Genomic DNA, 23,940 nt, shown 5'->3' on the forward strand with positions numbered 1-23,940 from the left:
GGAAAATGAGAATTCTCCATTGTTTTGCTCTGTGCCAGTGAAGGCCGTATATATAAAACATATGTTCTTGCTCAAGCTCTGGCTTGAATAGTCACACACAAGTGTCTGTGTGTGAAGTGTGACGAGATGACCATAACACAATCAAAACCAGCTGACAAAGTACTGGAGGGCAATGGTTTCCTGGCCCTCCCACTGGGTCCTCCCACGAGCAACTGGTTTATGCAGCAAGGTGATCCACAGCTGCCAGTCTCTTATTTTAATGCTGCATGAACTTGTCATTGCTGATTAGAAGAGAAGAAAGACAGGGGATTACAACTCTGTGTTGTGTCTGTCAGCACACTGCAAACCCAGGAGAAAGTAAGGGAACAAGGCACAAAGGCTATTTTCAACATTTTTAAGCCTCTAACACAGGTGGAATTTAGAGAACTACAATATGAAGCCTAAGCTGCTTGTGGAGAGCGACATGTACCTCAAACAGGTGTTTAAAGGTACTGTTTTGTTTTTGTGCAAGTTTTTCCCACACAGGATTGAGCCTTCAGTGGGGCTTTGACACATGAACTTTTGGTCTGGCTGGTATCCTTGCCCCTTTGGTAAGTTTTCAGCAGCACTGTGTCTGGAACACAATGCTCTCTCCCACCTGCAGAACTATGACAACTTTGATTACTAAGAAAAAGAGTTCATTCTGCTCTCATCCTCTGACCCCTCACTCTCATTTATCTCTTTGTCCTTCTATTTAGGTATCTTGGATATAGTGCTCTGAACAAAGCAGCCTGTGCTTGTGTTGTGATAAGGATAGTCTAACAGTGCCAAGCTAGTTCTCTTGGATCAGCCAGAGAGTTTGTTTTGTCAATAAGATATTTGCTGTTTATAGTAAACTTTACTTTTTGCTAAATGATTTGTCTGCAGATTGGAAAGACCTGACAAACAGTGCGTGAGCAGCCATATTAAAGACAACTGCCAAGGGAAACAATTTGGGAACAATGAGATACTACTTTCTCCTTCTGCAGTCAAACTATTTTTCTATTTGCATCACTTAATGGAAACTATTATTTATTTATTTTAATAATAATTTTGTTAAATACTTTAACAGACGCAACAGAAGATATAAGGAGGCACAGCTTTGAAGAATAATTGCATTAAATACATGGCAGAACATTGTTATGTGAGTGCTGATATGGTTCTGGGCTTCTAGGAGTTAAAGCAAGGTGTGCACAGGCAATTCTTAGGGAGGTATTTATACAAAGTTCAGTGGCTGAGGAATGTCCTGGCAGTCAAGCTCCGTTGCCTGGGAAAAACACAAGGCCAGATATTGACATTTCAGTAAGTGATATGATCTGATTGGCTTAGCTAGTGCAAATGAGAGAACTTGACCAGTGCTTTTAAGGGAAAAATAAAAATACCTTATAAAATTCAGTTTAAGAAATATTGTGCTTGCATGCTGTGGTTGAAAGGAGCAAGAATAGGATGAGAGCATGAAGAAAATAGCTCCTTTTTTCACTTTGGCCAGCCTCAGTTGAGGAGTGGACTCTGTAAAGCATGAAGCTATATTTTGCCCTCTGAAATACCTATAGAGATGTGCAAATTGTGCTGTTTCTGGTTATTTATTACAATTCCTTGATCACTGGGCATAATGATTAATACAGACTCATACGCAACATGCTGACTGTAGGCAACTGGAGTCCTTTCTTACTGAGAATTGCTGGAAAAATCTCTCTGTGTGATACTGTCCCAACAGCCAGCTTGATCTCTGCCTGTATTCCTGCCTGTCCCTGCTCAGTTGTCCAAATGGGAGAGCTCCTTACCAGATACCTGTTTCTTTTAAGTTCTTTGCCTATGTCCACTTGGCTTTCCAGCCATCCCTGTGTAGTGCTATCCTGCTCTCTGCCTGAACCAGCTCTGTAATGCATGCTTTGTCTCTTAGCTAGGAACAGGCAGCTTCATTCAACACAATTCCCATGGAACTGGAAACAGATGAGAAATCTAAAGCGAAACCATCTTTAGGGAACTGCAGGGTCCTCAGAGTCTTTGGAAATCTGACTACTTATTTGAATAATGAAGTGTAGATTTCAGAGTCTGACTTTATTCACTCTAGTGTCCAAATCTTGACCTTATGCTTTTAGTTATGTTTTTATATTTTAGCCATTTAATCACATCAGTCTTTTCATTTTTGCATAGTAAGTGATTTGGTACCCAATGTTTCTCCACCGAGACATCAGTGAAAGCACACTATCAATGTGAGGAAAAAGTTTACAATGGAAGTTTAATAAACAGCAGATCTTGAACCAGGCAGTATCTGTGAGCCAGATAACAACCCTTAAGATCTTGTCTAATCATGTCTAGTGAATAGTGTTGCTTATCCTAGGAGATCATTTTGTTCAGTTCTTCTGCGTGCTTCCTTCATAGATTGTTGAAGCTTGTTTATTTCAGACTGCCCTGTTTTGCATGAGTAGTCTTAACAGGTGCCAAAGTACAGTTTCAGAGCATTCATGGATCTCTCATAACCACTCAAGATATCCTCATTCTGGTGCAGCCCTTCCCCAACAAGCCAGACTCACTTTCTCGAGACCAACTTTCATGGCAATGAAGCAGCCCATGTGAAAGGTCTGTGGAAAATGGCCAGAAAGATACAGGTTAGAATGACTTATCTCCACCGAGGGAGCCTCATACAGACATTTTAAAAGTATCTCTCATGGAAGTAATGTGCCTGATAATGGAATAAGTAACAAGTAGTTGCTAAACCTGAACCAGAACAAATGGCCTTTTGCTTTGAAACACACTGGTCTGAGGTCCACGTCTCTGGAAGCATTTCATCCTGCTACCCCCATCTGTTTCCAGCCCCTTTACTTGAATTTGCATGCTCTACTCTGCTCAACTCAAAGGGAGAGAGCATGGCCTTGTCCTGCATGGGGTGTTAGGGGGTGGCCAGGGCAGAGAGCAGCAGCCAGCAGCATATGTTTTATGCACGCACTCAATGCCAGTGCCCAGCCTCCCGAGGGAGTGAGATATCAGCAGTTCTCGGTATAACACAGGCAATATACTCTTACATGTCACCCTGCATTGCTGCATGTAGAGTAGCTCAGTAAGTGATGGCCTGATGCCTGAGTAACATATTTTGTATGTTGGCATCTATCATTAGAAATGCTTGAGGTCCCGGACCTGTTTGTTTAAGCCATTTTATGTGAGAAATGGCCAAAGTACATGGTGCAGGTTGGTGTCCTCTGGTCAGGAGACCATTACACTAGTTTGGTTTTCAGCTCTGTCGTGGTACCAACCTCATGCCCTGGGGCTGCCGACAACGAGAAGGGAAGGGTGCTCCATCTGGAGCTCCGGACGAACCGCCAGCCCTTCAGGCCTGCAGCATGCTTTTGTGGGTATCAGCTCCTTGCCCGGCTGCTCCACGGAAAACGCCGCTGTCCTGGTGGTCTGGGGGCGGTTTGGGTACCATCAGCTCTGAGGGCTGACAGATGACTGCAAGCGAGATCTCCGGAAACTCGGCGGCAGTCCCTGAGAGTGCAAGGTGGGCGGAGAGGGGGATGTTCCCGCCCGGGGCAGAGCGCGGCTGCCACTCTTGTGCCCCGGGCCACCCCGGCAGCCTGCGCTGCCCGCCCCACCTGCCTGGCCGCCGAGCCTGTGAAAGGGTTAAAAGCCCGGGGCGGCTGATGTCAGTTCCTGCGCTCCTCGGGAGGGCCGGCTCTGATATTTGAGCCGGGCTCTCCCGCCCGAAGGAAACCGGGGAGGGAATGGTAAAGTGCTGAATGGGACAGGAGCCGTGCCGGGCACCTGCCTGCCGCCTGGCACCGCGCAGCCGCCCGCGGTCAGGGCCGGCCCCGCCGCGCCGCGGGCCGGGAGTCCCGGGACGCCGCCGGCTGCGCCCGTCCTGCCCCGCCGGGCACAGCCCCCCGCGCCGGCCAAGGTGAGAGGGGCGGCCGGGGGCTCTGAAGGGCCGCTCTGCGCGGGGCTGGCTGGCACAGCCTTTCTCCCCCGCCTTGTCTTTCTTCGAAGGTGAACGTAAGGGGACTGGCGGGAGCATTCCGGGGGTGATGTGTCGTCTCTGTTAACTGAGGTTTGCTTTCGGGTCTGGGACTTTGGCCCTGAAGCGGCATGGAAGAAGTGGGTTGGGGGAGGAACGGCCGCACGAAGGGGAAGATGCAGCCCAAGAAGTAAAATGTGTGTAAGCTCTGCGGTCTCTTCAGCCTTCCTGGTAAGCCTCGGTGTGCGGGGCAAGACCTCTGCAGGTAGAATAGCACAACTGGGAGCCCTTCTTCCTGCCTCCAGGCGCTTTTACTAGCTAAGCCACCTGCGCGGATTTAGAGGGGAAATTGTTCCCTTCTCCCTCCCATTCCAGGCCCTCCACAAGCCTTTTTCTTGCCCTTTCTACAGCTTTTTGTGTTATTTTCTCCCTCCACGCCCATCCCCGCCCATGCTCTGCACATCTCAGGCCGCACTCCTGAGCGGGAAATGACTGCGTGGCTGAACAATTCCAGTGGCCTCAGTGCTAAAAAGCTGAGGGGTGAGACGAGTATGAAGTGGAAAGTGAGGTGGCTGGGGACAGGGTGTTAATTAATAGTACAAGATTTCCCCGCTGGGTTTGCCCATCGCCTGTACTGCTGACCCCCTTGATGCCGATTCAGTGACACGGGAAGGAATCTCTTCCCTTTCATATATTACATTTATCACTAGACCGGTATTCAGCTCCGGTTTTCAGACAGGGTCTGGTGCTTTTCACGGGCAGGTGCTAAGAACTGCAGTCCCTCTGTGCTATGAATCCCCTACAACAGTCTGCGTAAATCTGTTGCTGAGTTGAGCAGACACTCTCATATGGAAATAGTGCTTCGCTTGTCTTTATTATTTGCACTGCATGAACAAAGCTGCAAACACTTTACTTGCATTTTACTGCACCTGAAAGTCTTCACATTGATTGATTGTTTCAGCTTTTCAGGTGGAAGTGTACAAACTCTCTGAAGTGTTTTGATTTCTAGCTCTCCAACTACATCTACAACATTGTAGTCTAAAAACACAAAGAAAAACCCCCAAACACGACATGTGATTTAAATTTCAACTTCATCAGAATTACAGCTAGATATGGACATTCCAAGTAAATATGATCATATTTATCTTGGATATGGCATTTAGGGTCAGAACTGCCACTGACATTGGTCAAAACTTACAGATATATGCATGAGACTTCTAATTTTGACTGCATTTAGCAGGTGGTTGAGTCACTTTCCCCCTACCGAGTTTTAAGGACTTTTTATCTGCCATTATTGTCACTGACAGTTGTTGGATACTTAACACTGAAAATCAAGCTGCTCTTTGAGAAGTGGCTGTATGCATTTAAGAATGAAGTTTTGAAAATCTCAGCTTGTTTGAATAGAGTGGCTGTCTCCTAAGTCCCTAAAATAAGAGTACTGCCTCTGAAAATATCCGGCTCCCACCTTCTTCATATGTGTAAGGGAAAAAAGAGACAGTTTTATATAAATGTATCCATATAAATTCTTTATCTGATACAAAAAGGACCAGTGTCTGGGAGAGGAAGAGAAACCAAATAATGTGCCGAAAAAAGATGGTTAAGACTTACAAAAAAAGGACATCTGAAATGGCAGATCCAATGGAAGTGATTTTAAGTCAGTCTGTCAAAATGAAGTTGATATTGTAATTCACAGAGTACAGATGAACTGCATACATTCAGAAGAGCAGGGGAGAAGGAACAATGAATTTTAATGAAAATGCAGAATAAATTTTCTAGATAAAATTGTACTCTAGAGGTAAATATTAGATGTGATACAATATCTTTTCTCTGGAAAAAAAATAAGGATTTTGCTAGGAGGAAAAGCTATAATTCTAATCTCTAGCCTTCAGAACTCATTTGGTATGATGACACATGGGAAAGTTATTAGCTTAAGTGGAGGAGATGGGGATTAATAGAAGAATGGTAAGATAGACAAATGACAAAAGAGGATGTGACAACAGTGCTGAAGAGGGGGTGGTTGGATGGTAGGTATTTTACTGGTAGAATGACTACTGACACAGGGGATTAATCTAATGACACAAAACAAAGTCGCACATTAGAAGTAGTGATAAAGTGGGCACAAAACCTGGAAGAGCACTCTTTAAAATTAGTAGAGGAGGAAAAGATTCAATTGCATAAACAGTAAGACTTCTTCCAGATACCCAAAAACAAACTGTGCCTTTTAAATATAAGTGTTCTATAAAAATAACTGCCTATAATTAAAAATATAACATATAGTTATACTAATCAATCACAGGGTAACCATGGGCATGTTAAATTTTGTATTTACATAATGATTCAGGTTGGAAGGGACCACAGTAGGTCATCTGGTCCATCGTCTGTATTCAAACAGGGCCATCCAAAAGCACATGGCACAGGACTGGATCCAGATGGTTCTTGAATATCTCCAGTGAGGAGACTCCACAACCTCTCTGGGCAGCCTGTTCCGGTGCTCAGTCACCTGCATGATAAAAAAGTTCTTCCTTATGTTCAAATGAAAGTTCTGTGCATCAGTTTCTGCCTGTTGCCTCTTGTCTTATTGTGTGGCCCGTAGTAGAGAGAATTTGGAGATCTGACACAGACCTGAGCTTTATTAATCTGTTAATCTAGACCATTTGTAATTACCTTCCTGCTCTCCCACATCTGCTATTTACAAAGGATAGGTCAGCTGAGATTCCAATTGTGTCAGTTTGTCTGTGAATGTCAACCACCAGTGCAATATGGTTGTAAAAAAGGCAAATGCAATCAGATGAGGCATTCCCTAGGGGAGGGGAAGGTGCTAAATGCCTTTACACAAGGCTTTGTTGTGGGTGCATGCTGCTTTTCAGATGCAGTTGTGGTCACCCATGGCTATGAAGGGGAGTGAGAAAAGAACCAGCTCTTTTATATGATGTGCCCTGAAGCTGGAACAGGTGCAGAAGGAGAGTGGGGAGCTTTTCTTAAGAGACTGGAGGAGCCCCTTTTCTCTAGCCTTGCAAATTGACATCCTTAAGGAGAAGCTTTTGATATCTATAAAAATATCAAGGGGTAAATATGAGGGAGGAAAAAAAAACCACTAGCTAAATTGAAGGGCAATAATCTGCAAGAATTAACAGATACAAGCTGGTTATGATTATGTTTATGTTGGTATTTGGAAGGCAGCTCATTAGAGATGTGACGTTCTAGAATAACAGGAATAGTGGGAGAGCTACTAGCATAGTTCTAGGGAAGGGTAGTGTTAATTTATGAAAGAGATTATAAAATGCAGTTGTCTATAGTGATAAAGAATAAAATGTAATGATTCAGGACACCTATTCCATCCTAGACCCCCTATTCGGAACAAGGGTATTTTAGTTCAACCAGAAGTTGTGGTCTGTGGGAAAATTACTTCTGCTTTGGCATAAGTTGTTTGGTGCTTCAGTTTCATTTCACTTTATGTCATTAGAGTCTATCCCATTCATTTGTATGTCCTTTTTGGATTTAAACTTCATGAATAAAGACTAAAAGCTCCTTACACTTATATGAAACAGAACATAATTTCATTTGAGAACTGAATTTTTATTTATGTCCAAAACAAGAGTTAGCTGTAAACAAACATAAGAGTGTTGTAGGATCCTTCCATGACTTAGTGAGCTCTTTTGGCTTGGGAAGGACTGATAGCACTACCTTACAGGGAAACACTGCAGTGTTGAAAAGTGTACCAAAGGTAACCTGGTTAAATGCCTGGCAAGGAGTTAAGGCTGGAGATAAGAGCAATGTGCTTTGTGGGCTGTGAAAAAGGATGGCCTCTATTAATGTAATGCTTGTAGGAAAGTGGTCTTCTTTACTACTGTGGAGTGTTTTCAGTGCTGCAGTACTACACATGAGTGTACCTTTGTCTTGTTTTATTTAAACCTACCTTCTGGAATAGTATTTTACAAGTCATTGGAAAAATAGGCAACTTGCTATCTGGGTAACTTTCTATTACTGAACAAAGCAACCTGAACATAAAATAACTCACAGGTAATGTTTATAACCAAAGGATATAAAACGTGTCTTCCTTACCTATGAGCATCAGACATAAAGCTGATGTGATAGGGTGGCTAGTCATGTTATGTGTACTCACACTATTATGTACACTCACAGTAATTTGAATCTCAAGTTTTACATGCAAAACATGAACCAGATATCCTGACAAATGGGTACAACTGGAAGGACATCTTAAACTTTTCCTCTCTGCAGAGAAAGGCAGAGGTAAGGGGAATGAGGCTGAGTGACTTTGTTACTTTCTCACTGTCCTGGGGTGATGTCCAGGACACTCACAAATCCTGGACTGTTCCTTGGTCTCTCACTGTTTGGGACTTGTGAGTTTGCCTGTAAGCTGGTAAGAAGTTCCTTTAACAAGTAAACATTTAATTGTTCTGATGAAGCTGAATTAATGGCTGTTCTAGCTTTGTAAACATTTGTTATTGTTTTGTGTACAGCTGGCTGCTGGACTGTACACACTGAGTTGACCTTTTTGTTCACAAATACCTGAATTTGGTTAAGAACATCTATTACCTAGATTTTTTGTGTCTTTTACTATAAGCACAAAGTATCTGACATGTCTAAACAGTCACTGAGTAGGAAAATAAAAGATCTTCAAAAACTACAGCTTTCTCCAATTTCTGGGGCTGTATATATTTCTTGATGTCTACAAGGACTTCAGTAGAGCAGCATGTTTTGTCTTTAGCCCTAACTTATTCCTGTATGGATTCTCTTTGTTTTAACAGAGCAAGTGTTTAGATATTGGGGCACTTCCACTCCTATTGTCAACTGACAGTGTCAAGTAGTTAGGGATTGGGAGCAGTAGCTTAATACATCACGTCATCTTAACACAGTTTGTATGAGATAAGGCACTGGTAACCCAAGCTGAAAATGTGTGTGTGATACCTGAGGCAGGAGGTTTAGTGTCTTAGAGAGTTTACAGCCATACTGGTGCAAAGGAGGCAGGAGTAAAGAATACTCCTAATCTCTGGGTAGAGGCTGAGCAAGACTGTAAGGGTGGCAGTAAGGTTGTTTCTGGAATATACAGTATAATGCATTAGTGAATTATTTACTCATTCTGAAGGTAAATGTTTATCCATTAAGAGTGACCTCTGGCAGAGGGCAATATCAGTGACTCAGTGGTACCACCACTTCATCTTCTGCTTGGAGAAGAAATAGCCTTCATTACCAGTTCGGTAAGAGGGACCAAGGAAAAGTAGGCACAGAGGTGATAAGTTTGTCCTTCTAAAATACATACTTTTTTTCCCCACTTTCATTCTGTAGGATTTTTAGAGCACCTCAGACGATATCCTAAATGGATGATTAACTTCACAATGGCAGAACTCACAGTGGAGAATGGCAGCTGTATGGACTGGCAAAAGCGATGCCTTGTGTTGGAGTCACAGCTCTTCAAATTCCGCTTGCAGGCAAGCAAGATCCGAGAGCTGTTAGCTGAGAAGGTGAGGTAGAGGTGACTTCTACTTTGCAATGAGTTATGACACAAAAGCAAAAAATCTGTAAAGCTCTCTCTGCTGAGCTCTCCAATATATCTGTTATTTGCAGTAAAGATTTCTTCCTTGATTACAGTACATCTTTGCTCTCTGCTGGTCAGTTGAGATGCAGAGATGTGCCTGTCATGGTGGCGTAAAGTGGCATAATAAGAATTAGCCTTGTTTACTGCAAAATCACCAAGTATTTGGACTCTGGTGGAAAACCCTGTACCAGCAAGATTCTGGATATCTAAAGTGACTGAGACAGCTGCAGAGCAAAGGTGGATGTTCTGGATAAGAACAGCAGGATCAGGACTTGGCTGGCAACAGAAAAGCTTGGAGGAGTGCAAATTATGCTATAATATTAAGAGCCAGACAGGGATACGTGTATTGCCATAGTGTTAGCATAACACTTCATATCCAGTCAAAACATTCTGGTGATACTGAGGAGCAAGGCCAGATATTTTGAGATCTGGATGTTAGAAATTTACGTGTCATCTGTGGTTTTACAGACACCTACTAATCCCTTTCAAGTGGCCTCGGTTGAGTTTTTTTGCAAGCTAGAGAAGAAAGCTGGTAAAGGTCGGAGGATTTTATTGCAGTTTTGGTTCTTTTGCTTGTTTTTGTCATGGTGTGAATGTTTTGTGGTTTTACTTAACCTTAAATGGTGTTGTTTTTCAATTAGAATTAAAGTTTTTTCACTAAATTTGTATAGTCCAAATTTGTAGGTTGCTGTGGGGCTCCTTTTTTTTCAAAATGTGGCTTACATTATTATTATCATCACAGTTCAGTCCAAGATTGCTCAGATACACAACTACTATAGGAAAGTGAAAACAGCTTTACTAATGAAGTTGAAATCTGTACAGCTGATGACAGTTTACTATACCTGATGACAGATATGTTCTAAACTCACTTTTGCTCCATTTTCTATTTTGTAACTTCTGTGTGTTGTTAATTCTTGTTTGTTGGTTTTTGGATGTAAAAACATCCAGATGACAGCTATTTGAGAGTGGAGTAACTTTCATCCCTTCTCTCACTGTGATTATATTTTCACTATTGCCATATATACTGCATGAGACATTTTTTTCCACCCTTCGTATGTTAAGGAATTGTGCAATTCTAAGCAACTTCATCTCTTCAAATTAGATTTTTAAATTAGCTTCTGAGATGGATCTTAGTGATTACTTACCTGAAAAATATTGAAAGTGGTTGTAAAGTCCATTTAGATAAAAGCACATTAAAAAAATCATGTATAGATGTAGAACAGGTCTGGTAAAGACAGTCAGTACTCATATGCAATACTCATAAGTTTGCTGCTTTATGAGATCTGTGTCCTTGTCTTTATTAATTTCTACTTTGCGAAACTTCCTGACTACCCGCACACGAGACAAGCCCACCTACCAGACTTCCTTATTTGAGAATAAGCTTGCCAGATATATTTTGACTATCTCTTTAGGGAAGTTTGTGGGTCATGGCAGAGAATTAAATTTTCATCTGCTTCAGGGACCTGGTTACCATTTGTCCAGCTTTTTAGCCAAATTGATGTTCCCTTTGTTAAGATTAAGGAGTAGCTTGGTTCAGTGACCAGGTTATTCTGTAACTACTTGCACAGTGCTGTTGTAGCTTTACTTGAAGGGTCAAAGAGCTAACAAGCTTGCAATTCCCAGCTCCAAATGTCATGTGGGAAGGGGAGAGCCTCAGCAGGGACTGTGGGGCAGCTCCGGCAGGCTCTCCTGCTGCAGGTGGACTCAGACGCACAGTGCTTATGCTGAACACTCCTCTTGGGAAGTGTCCTGAGCCTCAGGTTCCCAGCTGGTCTGTAATGACTTCCTCACAGACTTGCCCCTTCCCTTCTCCTTGGGTACTGCAGGACACCCCAGCAGTCACAGCAAGAGGGGCTTCAGTCCGCACTGCATCCTTCTCACCTTCAGGTGGGTAGTGATGCAGAACTGAAGGAGGTGCTTGGTTTATGTCTAGTGATTTCTTCAGGGATTTTTTTGTCATAGATTTTATAGCAACAGTGATTTTTAAATTTTTTTCCTCATTATGAGAGTAAAGAGATTCAGACTTACTGGAGAGTCCTGCATTTCAAGGAAGGTTTCTTGGGGCAGTTATGGGTATGATCTTGGAAAAATGTGAAGTCTGCACAGTTTGAAGCTCTGTGCCAACCTGTGATAAACATTGTCTTGAGATCCTCCCAATATGGTTTGCAGTAACAGGAAAATTATTCCTTTTGTAAGTGCTTTTAGATGTTGAAAGTGAAGAACAATGTTAATAGGGATGTGATACTTGCTCACTAGCTAGCTTGTCTTAGGTATGGAGGTGACTGATTAAAGGGCTTGAAAACCTGATCCCCCACATCTTAAATTATTCTTTATAACTAATTTTATGATTTCAAGACAGATTTTACTATTTTAACTTGCAAAAAACCCAATCATTCATGCCTGGCATTGGTAGTACAATGTGCTCTAACAGTTTAAATACTTGAGATTTTTAAAATCCGCTTAGATTGAATAATCTAGATCGCTGTTCAGAACATGAGGAATTTAAAACCCCGTGGTTTAACTGCCAATGCCCTAGTTCACATGGTGTGAACTTCCACACTGATATTCTGGTCTCAGCTATTGAACAGAGCTGCCCAAGCTGCACAGAGCCTGGCTGGGGGTTGGTGTGGCAGAAGAGCCTTAGTCTCTGGTCTCCCAGACAAAGCCCTGCCATCCTGCTGGACCCCACAGGGCTCAAGAGACCTGAATCCTACCTTATGGATATTAGCAGGGATTGCTTTGGAAACAGGCAATTATTTTCACCCTGATTTTCTTGTACACACACAAATAAAAGGGATACTCCTCTGTTGGTGAATGGCATAGCAGACCATTGCCTTGGCAGCAAGTTGACCTGGTTAGGAGTGAGCTCTGGAACAGAATGGCAGGAGAAAAATGAAGCTGAGAGGTGTAGGAACTTTTTTTTTCACTCAATTTTATGTATCCTGCGTCATCAGGAGAAGGAACGCCTGTGTGAATGGATGATGGGAGGATCTTTTCCAGTTTTTAGAAGGGCCATCTGGGTAACTTAACCTGCTTCTGTCTTATTTCAATAAACAGTGAATATCTGGAAAAAGGCTCTTTTGTCTCTTGGAAGTATGGCTGTTCAACTACTCCTCTTTCTTCCATACAAGCTGTCTGGACTAGTGTTTGAAAGAAGAGTTCCATGCATTTGGCTTGGTTACTAAGTTTTTTGTGTGACCTGGGTTACATTGCTTAGAAGCATTTGTCAAATTATAAAGCATTTTGAATAAAAGGATCCATGTAAATACCAAGCATTATTGTTAAATCATTGAGGGATTTGAAGGAGCCTTACAAGCATGTATGTATTAAATCTGAATGTATCCCAGGGAGAGTGCTGACACTGGGGATGAGTGAAATAGTGATGTCATGTACAAGAGGAACACAGCAGTTATTTAACAGTTCATAGTAGGACAACCCAACAATGTAGCACAGGAAATTAAGAAAAGTACAAGTTCATTTAAGGCTACAGAGGGAATTAGGGTGACAAAAGTAATTGATTTGACTGGAACTTAGCCAGGTCACCCTGCTTGTACAAGTTTCATAACTTTTTTGTGATCAGGAATGGTCCTAATGTAGATTCTCTGTCTTGATCAAGATCCATAACCAATAGCAATGCAAATCAGCTACTGGGACAACAAGGAGAAACTGACACTGTTCAGTCAGAATAGTGCTGTCTTCTTAAAATAAGTCTTTCATGGAGATTGCTCATCTTGTGGAGGATTGAATTATTAGTTTAAGAGGATAGCTTGGTAAAAAGGCCCAGAATTTCATTTGTGCTGTGAATGTGAATTTAAAGAAAAAAAATAATTTTCCTGTTACTGCAAACCATATTGGGAGGATCTCAAGACAATGTTTATCACAGGTTGGCACAGAGCTTCAAACTGTGCAGACTTCACATTTTTCCAAGACCATCCCCCATAACTGCTCCAGGAAACCTTTCTTGAAATGCAGGACTCTCCAGTAAGTCTGAATCTCTTCATTCTCATAAAGAGGAAAAAAACTTCCTGTCAGTTTATCAGAAAACTAGGAGACACCATTGATTCTGAAGCTGCTGTCATAAACACTGTTTCACAAAGCATATTATGTCTCCCCAATAGTTGTTTCACATCTCTCTTTTGCCAATATGTTTTGCTGCTACCTGCTTGTGGTGGTGACTGTCTAGAGACTTAATAGATAAATGCATGAGTACATCACTGTTCTGAAGGGACACGTACTCATGTAAAACAGACCACTGCTATTAGGTTGCCTTGAGCTCAGTCTTTGAGAAGACTCTTGGCTCAGAGCAGCTTTGTATGGCTGCTGTCCCCTGTGGCATCTCTCTGTTCCTCTGGCAAAGAAGCATCCTTGACTTGGATATTAAGTTACAGAGACTGTTGTATTTAATTGTTCCACTGAAAACACAAATGTGAGAGGTGTCGTGCTAAACGTAGCTGGTTTCGATCTTCATGGTTTTAATTTATGCCATTGCTTTTTTAGTTACACGATACTGAGGTGTCTACATGTATGTGCCTTTCGATAGGTTTGCTGGTGGAGGTCAGTCTGCTCTTGTATCAGTGTCTTGTTGCCATATGAAGGAAGGCAAATGGGAACAGGGGAATGCTGCCACATCCATTCTGGGTGATCAACCTAAGAGGAATAAATCCCATTTTCAGATATATTGGTTTGGTCCTGTTAGTGACCAACTAAATACTTGGCTCCAGTGCTTTATCAAAAATGCATTGGAGAAAAGGAGCTCAGTTCCCTTTATAGTTTTTCTTCTTTAAGCCTGATTCTTTTAATCTTCTGAAGATTCTTCTGTGTCATTCTTTCCATCGTAATGTAACTAAGTGCTGAAAACTCCATGAAGCATAACTCAAATTTTGCAACTTGGTGGATAAAACTTGATGTCACTGACATTTATTACTGGGCTTAAATCTGAGACCCATCAAAGCAGGCCATGAAGATGACCTTGGCAAACATCAAACGAGATACTAGGTTGCTATTTAAAGAAAATTTACAACAAAAACAAACAATTAAAAAACACCACCAAAAAATCCCCCAAACCAACCACCACCCACGAAAAAAAGGGTCCTAGTCATAAATTATTAGAAGAACCCCAGGTACATCTGAATTTTATGATAATTAAGTGACTTATAAACACTTAGGATAAAATTCAATTCAGTGTCCTTTGATTTTGACAGCAGCAATGTTCATATGTTGAGTCAATAATTGTCAGTTTGCAAAGCTCTTTAAAATGAAAAGAAGCATAAGAAAATTAAGATCATTGTTATGACGGTCATGTCAGTTATGAGTCTATGATGCTTTTGAAGCCAAAGCAGAGTATTCAGTGGCATCGTAGAAATCATGTAGAAATGTGGCATCCCAGAAAATCTGCTGTGAGCTTTCCAAGATACATTCATTTTTATTTACCATTGCAAATGAATCCTAGCTGAAATAAGGTCAGGGAAGAATGGTGCGCTGTAGACAGGCTCCTTGCAGGGACAGCCCATGGTGTGTAAATTGTAGAGATGAGGTCAAGGCTTTGGCACTATTCCTTTGACCCATGTAATGAATGATGAAGCTCACTAATGAGAAAATGGTTCTGGTGTATTCAAAGTAAGGCAGAAGACTAGAAAAGGTCAAAGGCTCCTTTTTTTCCTGGTCAAAGCTGTCCAGTTAACTCAAAATATGCCAAAAATCTGTAAGCTTGCACAAGTCCTGAGTAAAACATGGATTTCCAGGTGATGCTAATTTATTTTCTTTCTTTCTCTCTCTTCTTTCTTTTTTGTCTCTGAAGATGCAGGAATTGGAGCAGAGAGTGATAGAAGCAGAGCAAAGAGCTGAGGATGCAGAGAAACAGGTAAGAGATTCTTTGATGCTGGCTCTGGTACAAGTCCAGTAGTTAACTCACTCTAAATTCCCTCCAGTCTAGCATATAGAAAGCAATCTGCAGTGCTATGCCCTGCTAGGGAAACGCTGATTTACTGTGGTGAATGGATTTTCTGGTCTACTTCCCAGTCTGTGAGCCTTAGCTGTGAACAGGTGCCTGAATATGCTTAAGTGAAAACAACTACCTTACACCTTCCTGTCAGCTTCACAGCCTTTACCCCTTCATCCATGATAGGCATGCTTGGTTGTGGAAAAGGAAGGATTAAATTGCAAAGATAAGACTACTTGGCAGGTCCTCAGGAAACAAATACTCAAGAGTACTGGTGAGGACTTGTATACAAGTAGAGAAGGTTCTGTGAAAGAAGGTTTTGCAGACACACCCTTATAATTTGTTTTGGACTTTTTAGTAATTACTACTCTGGCTCAGGAGCCCATGGAGAAAAACAGTAAGAGCTAGATTCATTATCTATTAGTGTAATCATCTAAAAATTAGACATATTGTCTAAACTAGTTCTTCTATGCTTCATGAATAGTGGAGAAGGGGAGAGAGGCAGACTTCAGCTTGTCAACAGGCTGTAGAGATGTGAACAGCCTGTAGAGAATAGACCTTTGGGAAGCAGACATTCTGCACTCTAAGGAGTATTATAGAAACAAAAGAGCCAAGACAGGCCAGGTGGTCTGAGCTCTTGGATCACTGCAGATCACTGCTGAAGGGAAGGCTTGAAGTGAATCAGCTCCCTCCAACTGGACAAAAGCTGTAGGACTGAGCACTAAGTCAGGGCTTGAAGGGCAGAAATAAGAGCCACACAGCCAAGAACGACTGTCAAAGATGATTTCAGAAGTGAGGGACTGAATGGGCAGTGTTATAAGCACTGGGAGACATATCACCTGGGAATCAAGAACTTGGAGTACCTGGAAAGGTATCTTGTCTGCAGAACATACTTTTCCACACCAGTTTGATATTGACATCAAGATTTTTTACTGACCATCTTAGTTCTCGGAAAGGTGCTATGTCTTGACACCATGCTGTTGGCTTCTATGCTAGACCAGCAACTACCAGTGAAGAACAAGAGTTGCTCTCGAGAGTGGTGTCAGTAAGACCACACCCCCAACCAAGACAGGCAAAGATAACACAATACAGGCAAAAGTGACAGCTGTGACAGCACCAGCAGGGAATACAGTTATTGCCACTGGCCAGTGAAGATTTCATACTAGCAGACATAGGAGCAGAGTGCCCAGAATATGATAAGATGCAATGACAGCAAGGGACAAGATTGAGAACAAGTCAAATCCAGGTCCAAGAATGGGCAAGAAGGGGGGAACTTGGCTGGGAAGGTGTAGCAGAAATGAGGATTGCCTTCACTCACCTGCCACCAGCAGTTCTGTAGCCATGTGTTGGCAGGTCCTAAAGACTAGCAACCCTCAATGTTTGCCTTTCCAGCAGCCTTATCCACATCCAGAGGTAAGTGTTCCTAGAGAAATGGTACATTGCTGCCTGGCAGCCTGAAGAAGTGACAGCATGAGAGTAGGACCATTCCCTTCCACTAATGAGTACATTCATCATGAATGAGAGGCAGCCAACAAATGAGAGGGTTCCACATAAAGTGCAAAATCCCTTGTTATCTTTCTCTCCAGGAGTCTGTGGGGTTGGATTTGTTAATTCAATGGACTCCCTGTAGCTGCCAACCTCAATTAAGGAAATCACATGTTTGCAGTCCCCTCGCTGAGCCTCTAGTACAGAGTCAGCATTTGGGAATCAGACAGGAAGGAGGGGCCATTTCTTTTTACTATAATCACCCTAAACTCTAATGAAAGCACATCCGACTCAGCAGGCTTAGTTTTCTGGCTCGGATGTTGGGTGCTTACCTTTCTGATTCAGTATGAGGAAGAGGCAGTGTGCTTCTCTGCCTAATACAGGCAGACAGGAGGACAAAACACAGCTCCTGCAAGTATGAAGTGTAGGCTGCTCAACAGAGCGTGACTAACCCTCTTGCACAGACTCTCTGAAGTGCTCTATCTTTCTGGTTCTAAATTCATGCTAAATTTTTGGTATTTGGAGTTGGTTTCGTTGCAGATTTGGCTTCTTTGAGATGTGTCTGAACCAGAGATTCTTCCCATCATCAAATACTGCAATTACTACACTTGCGTTAAATTGAAGGGATTTCATTCATCTTTAGAAATGAAGTCTTATAATCCATTGTAATAGAATGAAGTAATGGTAAAATGGAGTGGCGTTATTGAGAGACAAAAGTTTTGAAGAAAGCAGAGAGATTTTAAAAAATTGCTAAAAACCTGAAATGCTTCAGTAGCCACTGGATTTTAGTGGATTGAAACTTTGTCTGTAGTGAAGGAGCACTTCAGTGATCTTTCTCTTGCTGAGATGAAGAAGCCTTGGCACTGGCAGGAGCTCAAAAACAGGCAAATCTTTTGAAATATCTAGCATTGTATCTCCTTAGCAGGTCTGGAGAAAAGACTTGGCAGAAAGACAGGAGTTGCCAAAACACTGTCTTAAGCTAGGGATGGGAGGATGAAGGACCTCCATAGTACATTTTCTTATAGAAATCTTAATCTGAAGCAAATGACCAGGAGTTTGTGGTAGGGAATGAGGTAAAAAACTGGCCATGATATTACAGAGGAGAAAGGCGGAATGTACTATGTCCATATGTGTATGGAGACTATGGTGCCTGTATAGCCTCTTTGATTGTAATATCTCACAATTCATGATGCGTTTATCTGTCCATGGTTCAGTTTGCATCTGTTGCTGCTTGAGCATTACAAATGAATGGACAATGTTCCTTTCACAAATGTGGATATAAACTAAGAGTGACCTGAAGGGTGTTGTGGTTTTTGATGTTTTATTTTTCCTTTCCTGACTTGAAAAATAAGAAACCCAAAAATATTCAAAAATATTATTTTCATTCTCTTACCAATATGCAAAAAGCTCCTTGATTTGCATAGGCTTGTTTTGCTGTTTTTTGGGTTTATTCAGTTTCCTTCTGATTACCATTACAGGTCAGAGTCATGGAAGAGAAGATAAAACTAGCCAGCATGAAGACTGGTGAATGTGACAGCACCCTGCACAAGAAGTACCAGGAGCTGATGTGCACCGTGCAAGGAAAAGAGGATCTGATCAACAAATTAGAGACACAGCTAGCAAAACAGGTAGGGATATTTTCAGCAGGGAGACCTGTAGGTTTCATGAGTCAGAGGGATTCTGTAATGTATATTTCAAAGGTATGGATTATGTCTCATTACAAGTTGGTCTCTCAGTTGCCTCCAGATCAGCTGTAAGATGATGCCCAGCCCAGTACAAGATCCTCTTTTTCCTTTTCAGACAAAACATCCACTCAGCTTCAACAGCCTACGTCTCTTCATTATTGGAGATCAGTCAATGTGCCTAAAGGGCTTCCTTATGCTAGTGCTGAGACCCTGCATTGTAATGCTACAGTCTGGTCACAGTGTTTCTCTTGCTTTTTGGTATATTGATTGCTTTGCAAAACTGTTGTGTAACCCATCTCTGACCCTGTTCATGCTGCTGCTTGGGAAGGGTCTTTTCCCAGTCTTCAGTAGTCCTTTAGCATAGTTCATCTCTTGTCAGATGTCATTATAAAAGAGCAGCTGTTTCTTAGTATGGATAGTGCTTAGTCTCTTCCTTTTTCAGTTGGTGGAAGTAAGGTGCTACATCTACAGCAGGGCTTGTATTTCAGTTCTAGTGAAGGCCTTGCCCTGTGGTTTTTATAACATGAGGAATGAGGTATGTGTTGCTTGGTAAATAGCTTAAATAGAAGTAGAATTTTACAAAAAAAAAAAAAAATTTACTCAGCCATTTGAGTTACATTGAACTAATTGCCACCTATTTGGAGAACTGTTAGTAGAAATCTTGTTCCAGCAACAAGAGGCAAAATGAGTTCCTAGAAATGAAAGCCAAAGCTTGGCCATTCCAGACAAGAAATACAGAGTCACTGCTCTAGTTTCAGAATAGGATGAGATGGTGGCAGGGATAGAAGGTTACCAAGGGTCCCTGTAAAGTACCCTATTTGTTTTCACTGGGATGGGAAGAGCCATGGAATTCAGAGCATCATTAAGAGAACACCGAGGTCATGTCTGGACCACGCAATAGTGTGGGACACAAAGAATCTCTAATTGCTTTTGGATCTTACAGCACAATAACTGCATCTATGGCTGCTGTGCCTGAGTGAATTGGTTCTGCTTAGAGGCATGGCTTACTAAGCATGGTGACAATGCTGTCATCATGTCACTATTCTACTTCAGAACCCTCAATAAAATCTTGGCATTGCACTTCACCATATAGTGTAATAATCTGAATCTTTTACCTCTTGGACCTTGTTCCAAGACAAGTCCAGGTCATTAGGGATTCAAAGCCAGTTCCCATGCGATGGATATTCAGAGATGGTAGATTTACTATATGTGCCAGATCATTTCAGTCCTGTAGGCATATCTAGTATTCTAACTCCTGCAAAGTCTGAGACGTGATGATCAGGAACACACACAGTCACATAAAAGGAAAAAAAAAAAAACTAAATAAATCTTCTTCTTGAAGCATCTGATTTGATTGCTTTTATTTTTTTATGCTCAACTACAAATGTTACAGCTGCCTATAATGTTGCTAGTGCCTATTTTAAAGTCAGCAAGCATACTTGAATAAGAGCCTTTAAATGTGCAGTTGTAGTGATAAATAGCATGTGGTGATTAAAAGTGATGTGAAAATGTGAGGAATTTTGTGTGATCTATTTATCATTGTGAAAAATTTAAAGTGAGGGGAAGGACTGACATTTTATATAATTATAATTACTGATATTTGTTTGCTTCAGAAAAAGCAATATAATGGGGAAACCATCAGCTGCTACCAGCAAGCATTATCTTTGCTTCTTAATTGGAGAAACCAGGGCTGATGTGCCAGGAAGCATATTTTCCTCCTCTCTCCTTCCCTCCGTTGTTCCCAGAACTGATTTCTTCTTGCAGTTGTTTAAATCACTATGTAGATAGGAGAGTTTTCTCTGATGTTGCTTATGATGAACCCACACAGAACAGAAAGCTTCAGGTGATCATAGTGTTAATTCAGCATCTTTCAAAGGAAATTTCCAGAAAAGTTAAAAGCACAGCTGAGAAAACACAGCTGCAAAAATTATGTAGTAATATTACCCAAGCAGATACTTGAGGGAACAATGGTCATTGTGCAAATCAGCAGTATTGCCATAACACCTTTGCGTGGACTAGAACCTGTTCCAATGAATATGTAAAAATACAACCACTTATAGCATCTGAAATCCTCCTAGCAGATCTTAGTGCTTTTCAAGGTCAGGTTGTGGAGTTTTGTTTTTTTTTTTTTAAATTTACTTTCTCAATAAGTATATTACATGTTTGTATTAAATATGTTGTTGGTTTTTGTATCTTGTGCACCTTGAAAGATTCTGCTCTAGACTCATGCTTACAGCAACTGAATCCCTTTTGGTTGAAATGATTGATGTTTTATGAATCAGTTATAGGCACTGCTAAATTCTTATAACCTTTGGCCAATAATGTGTGTAGGCTGGGAGAACAGTACAGATGCTCAACAGCAAACAGCAACGTTGCAAAACCATCTGAAACAAAAACTTGCAGACTCTACTCAAACTGTGGTAGGTGGCCAGTTGTTACCTGACCTGGATTTTGCTATTCCACAACAAACTTTTGAAACAATCCTCTGAATTTAACTCTAGGGACCGTGTAAGACAACTTAGAGCTTGATTTTTTCCAGAGGCCAGCTGAACAATTGTATCCAAGTAGCAGTCTTAATTTTATGTCTGCAATGGGAGCTTCTGTGTTTCAGTCACTCCTGATGCAGTAACTCACTGAGAACAGTTAGTTGTACTCTCCTAATGCGTCTAATGTTGGTTTTGTTTTTTTGGCACAGAAACAGCTGAGGACTGAGGAAGCCAAAATTGTTCAAGAGAAAGCTGCCAAGATCAAAGAGTGGGTAACATTTAAGCTCAGGGAGGTAAGTCTCTGGCTTTCTGCCAGGTTTCAAGGCATGTAGGTACAGTGTCTGCACTGCCAGGGGGTCCCTATGTAGGACAAGAATCTGAGGACAGCCATCTGCCACAGGGTCACTCTGCTTGTGTGGCCATGCGCATACTCAGTTTTAGGGCTGAGGTTATCACTCTTACCAAGGGCCATTTACGTTATTGGGCAAACTATAAATGACTGTGAAGTCACCAGTGCCCCAAAGCAGTTTCTGAAGATTGACTAGTCACAAGTGGCTTTCACCTAGCTTTCTTTTACCTCTCCTTCTTTGCTCTGGATGCAATTTCTGTTCTTTTCTGACAGATCACCTGTTACACAAACGTGTCCTTTGCTCTTCTATAACTTGCAATCTCTGACTAGCGCTGTTTTCCTACTGTCCAGTATTTTTCATCTCTGACCTCTCTGTTCTATCCATCCTGTGGATTTATGCCTCTATCTGGGCCTACCCTCTAGAAAAACAAAGACAGCAGTGGGTCAGCATGCAGTATTAAAGATGGAGTAGTAGTTTTCATCTGGGAGTGGGCTGTCTGGTCTTTTATTCCAAGTTAAAAAACATGTATTTCCAAGTTTACAACAAAGGGAGTTTGTTGGAGTTGGGAGAAGCTGTCTTTGTGGGCACCAATTATGTTATGATGTGATTTTTTAATGTCATTAGGTTGCCTAGATAATCCACCAAGCTGCTGTGCTGCTTCTCTTCCCTGTGTAAGATAACTGAAGGTGCATTTAGGTTACTGATTAGTGCAGCACAAGGGAGGAAGCAGAGGGTTTGATTTGGTGTGACCTGCTGTGAGTCCAGGACCATACACTCACACTGTGTCTTTACTGTCAATGAGGTTTGTGCCAGGTGCTGATTCCAGGTGCATTGCATGCACTAGAGAATCATCGCCAGTTAGAGAACTTGGCATCTGTGTTGGGTGACATGAGACAGCACCACAGGTGATTCCTTCAAGAGGGAAGTCTGTCTGGGTGTACCACTGCTGTGTTAAAAAATGGATGCCGAGACTCTTCAAGTAAAAGCATAAGGCAAATTTTTGCAAAGAATCTCTCATGCCCTAATTGGAAATGTAAATGCACCCTAATGTTAGTTTGCTTTTGTTTTGGTCCTCTGGATCCTTTTACTACCTACAGGGTGAGATGGAAAAAACACTGCTTCTGGGTAATGTTTCTTTTGGTTCTCTCTTTCATGAGCATTATTTCTGCAACAGGAGTAAATGATAAGGCATAGCAGGGAAGTAAATTTAAATATATGTTTGAGAAGTGCCAGTAGTTCATACAGAGGGTGTTTAAGAAAGCACAGCAAAATATTTTAAGTGGGTTGTCTAGTGATGTTGGTGATTAGAAGGATTTCAAGGTGACTGGTAGACTCAACACATCTTTCTTTTCCTTGTTAAGAAACTTGAAAGTAATAAAGATGAATGCATGCTCTGTGTAGTGGATCACACAAGCTCACAAGTTTGCATTATTTTTCAGTTTTTATTATTCTTGTTTCATAGCTTGAGCTAGAAAATTACCACCTGAAAAACTGTAACCAGAGACTGATGGAGCAAATTGAAACTCTTCAGGATACATTGCAAGGTAAATGCGTTCAGCTGGTGCTGTAGTCTAATAACCACCACACGAGTGCAAGTGAGCATTCCTGGGTTGTATTGTTAATTTTGTCAGAAATTAAAACTTGTGACAGCAGGCAATAGAGTTGCTCTGCATCTTAGCCAGGTCCATTTTAAGATGGGAATAACATGCTTACCTGCCTTCACTCTTAATTGTTTTCCCACCAACAGATGAGTACAGACTCCTCTTTTTATTTTTAGAATCTGCATTTGCCATTAAAATAAGCCACTGAGCTCCTGAGTTAGAAGCATTCATTGAAATACATAGTAGAACTCTGCATTCACTTCAGTGCTGCAGGAGAGAAGTCCCTGATGTATTTCAGTGTACCTCCACATGTGACTACTTCTCATCCCCACAGAACCTCTGCTGGCATGTGAGCTGAGTAACTGAGCCAAGGCAGCAGCTCTTTGGTCTGCCTTTAGGAGCTGGGCTCCTCTGTGCTATCAGGTTGGGTTGGAGAAAGCTCCTTATGGTGTTTTGGGTTTTTGCAGTTTTTTGGTGGCTGGGTGGAAAACTCTGGTGTCCAGGCTTGAATGCAGCACCTTTTGTTGTAACATACTTTGAAAAAGAAATTTTATCTCAATTTTTTTTTTTTTATATTTTATTTTATTTTATTAATTTTTATTTTTAATGAGCTTGATTTGGTCACAGTAAGATGAGCTAGTTTCCAGAACTTCACTGGGCATGCGGGCAGCGGACATTTCTTTCCTGCAGAAGTCTTTCTGGCATTCCTGTTACTCCACAACAAGGGAATAGGGCAAAATTCCATCTAAATCCCACCACATTTCTAGTGAAATGCTTTATGACTGGGTTTTTCTCATCCCCTCTGGCTCTGACTGTTCACAAAAAGAGAATGCCTGGTAAGCTGCGTTAATAATCTGGTATTAAGTGT

At 41.6% G+C, this 23,940-nt stretch overlaps 1 protein-coding gene and 1 long non-coding RNA gene across 6 annotated transcripts in view; one reads left to right on the forward strand and one right to left on the reverse strand.

The window, feature by feature from the left end:
* The first annotated feature begins 305 nt into the window (after positions 1–305).
* PLEKHH1 (pleckstrin homology, MyTH4 and FERM domain containing H1) overlaps positions 306–23,940 on the forward strand; it is a 55,159-nt gene continuing 31,524 nt past the window's right edge. For 3 of the 5 annotated variants that reach the window (XR_015772996.1, XM_088058226.1, XM_088058228.1), the window contains exons 1-6: positions 306–488; positions 9,278–9,453; positions 15,325–15,387; positions 18,429–18,578; positions 21,331–21,414; positions 22,934–23,015. Coding sequence is in view for 4 of the 5 variants with exons in the window: in XM_088058226.1 (XP_087914352.1) it covers positions 434–488; positions 9,278–9,453; positions 15,325–15,387; positions 18,429–18,578; positions 21,331–21,414; positions 22,934–23,015 (610 nt within the window). In the remaining variant the exon portion in view is untranslated. Of the gene's footprint in view, positions 591–3,826; positions 3,914–9,277; positions 9,454–15,324; positions 15,388–18,428; positions 18,579–21,330; positions 21,415–22,933; positions 23,016–23,940 lie in introns of those variants that run through there. The other 2 variants (XM_088058227.1, XM_088058229.1) reach the window with 2 other exon arrangements.
* LOC148183998 (uncharacterized) lies at positions 2,061–3,660 on the reverse strand. Its single transcript, XR_015772969.1, has 2 exons — positions 3,273–3,660; positions 2,061–2,603 (listed from the first exon to the last, which is right to left on the reverse strand). It is a non-coding gene; the product is annotated as an uncharacterized LOC148183998 (long non-coding RNA).

Source organism: Pseudopodoces humilis, chromosome 7 (genome assembly GCF_049639895.1).
Source record: "Pseudopodoces humilis isolate 2021_Gansu_Grassland_sample_001 chromosome 7, ASM4963989v1, whole genome shotgun sequence".
In the NCBI taxonomy this organism is placed as follows: Eukaryota; Metazoa; Chordata; class Aves; order Passeriformes; family Paridae; genus Pseudopodoces; species Pseudopodoces humilis.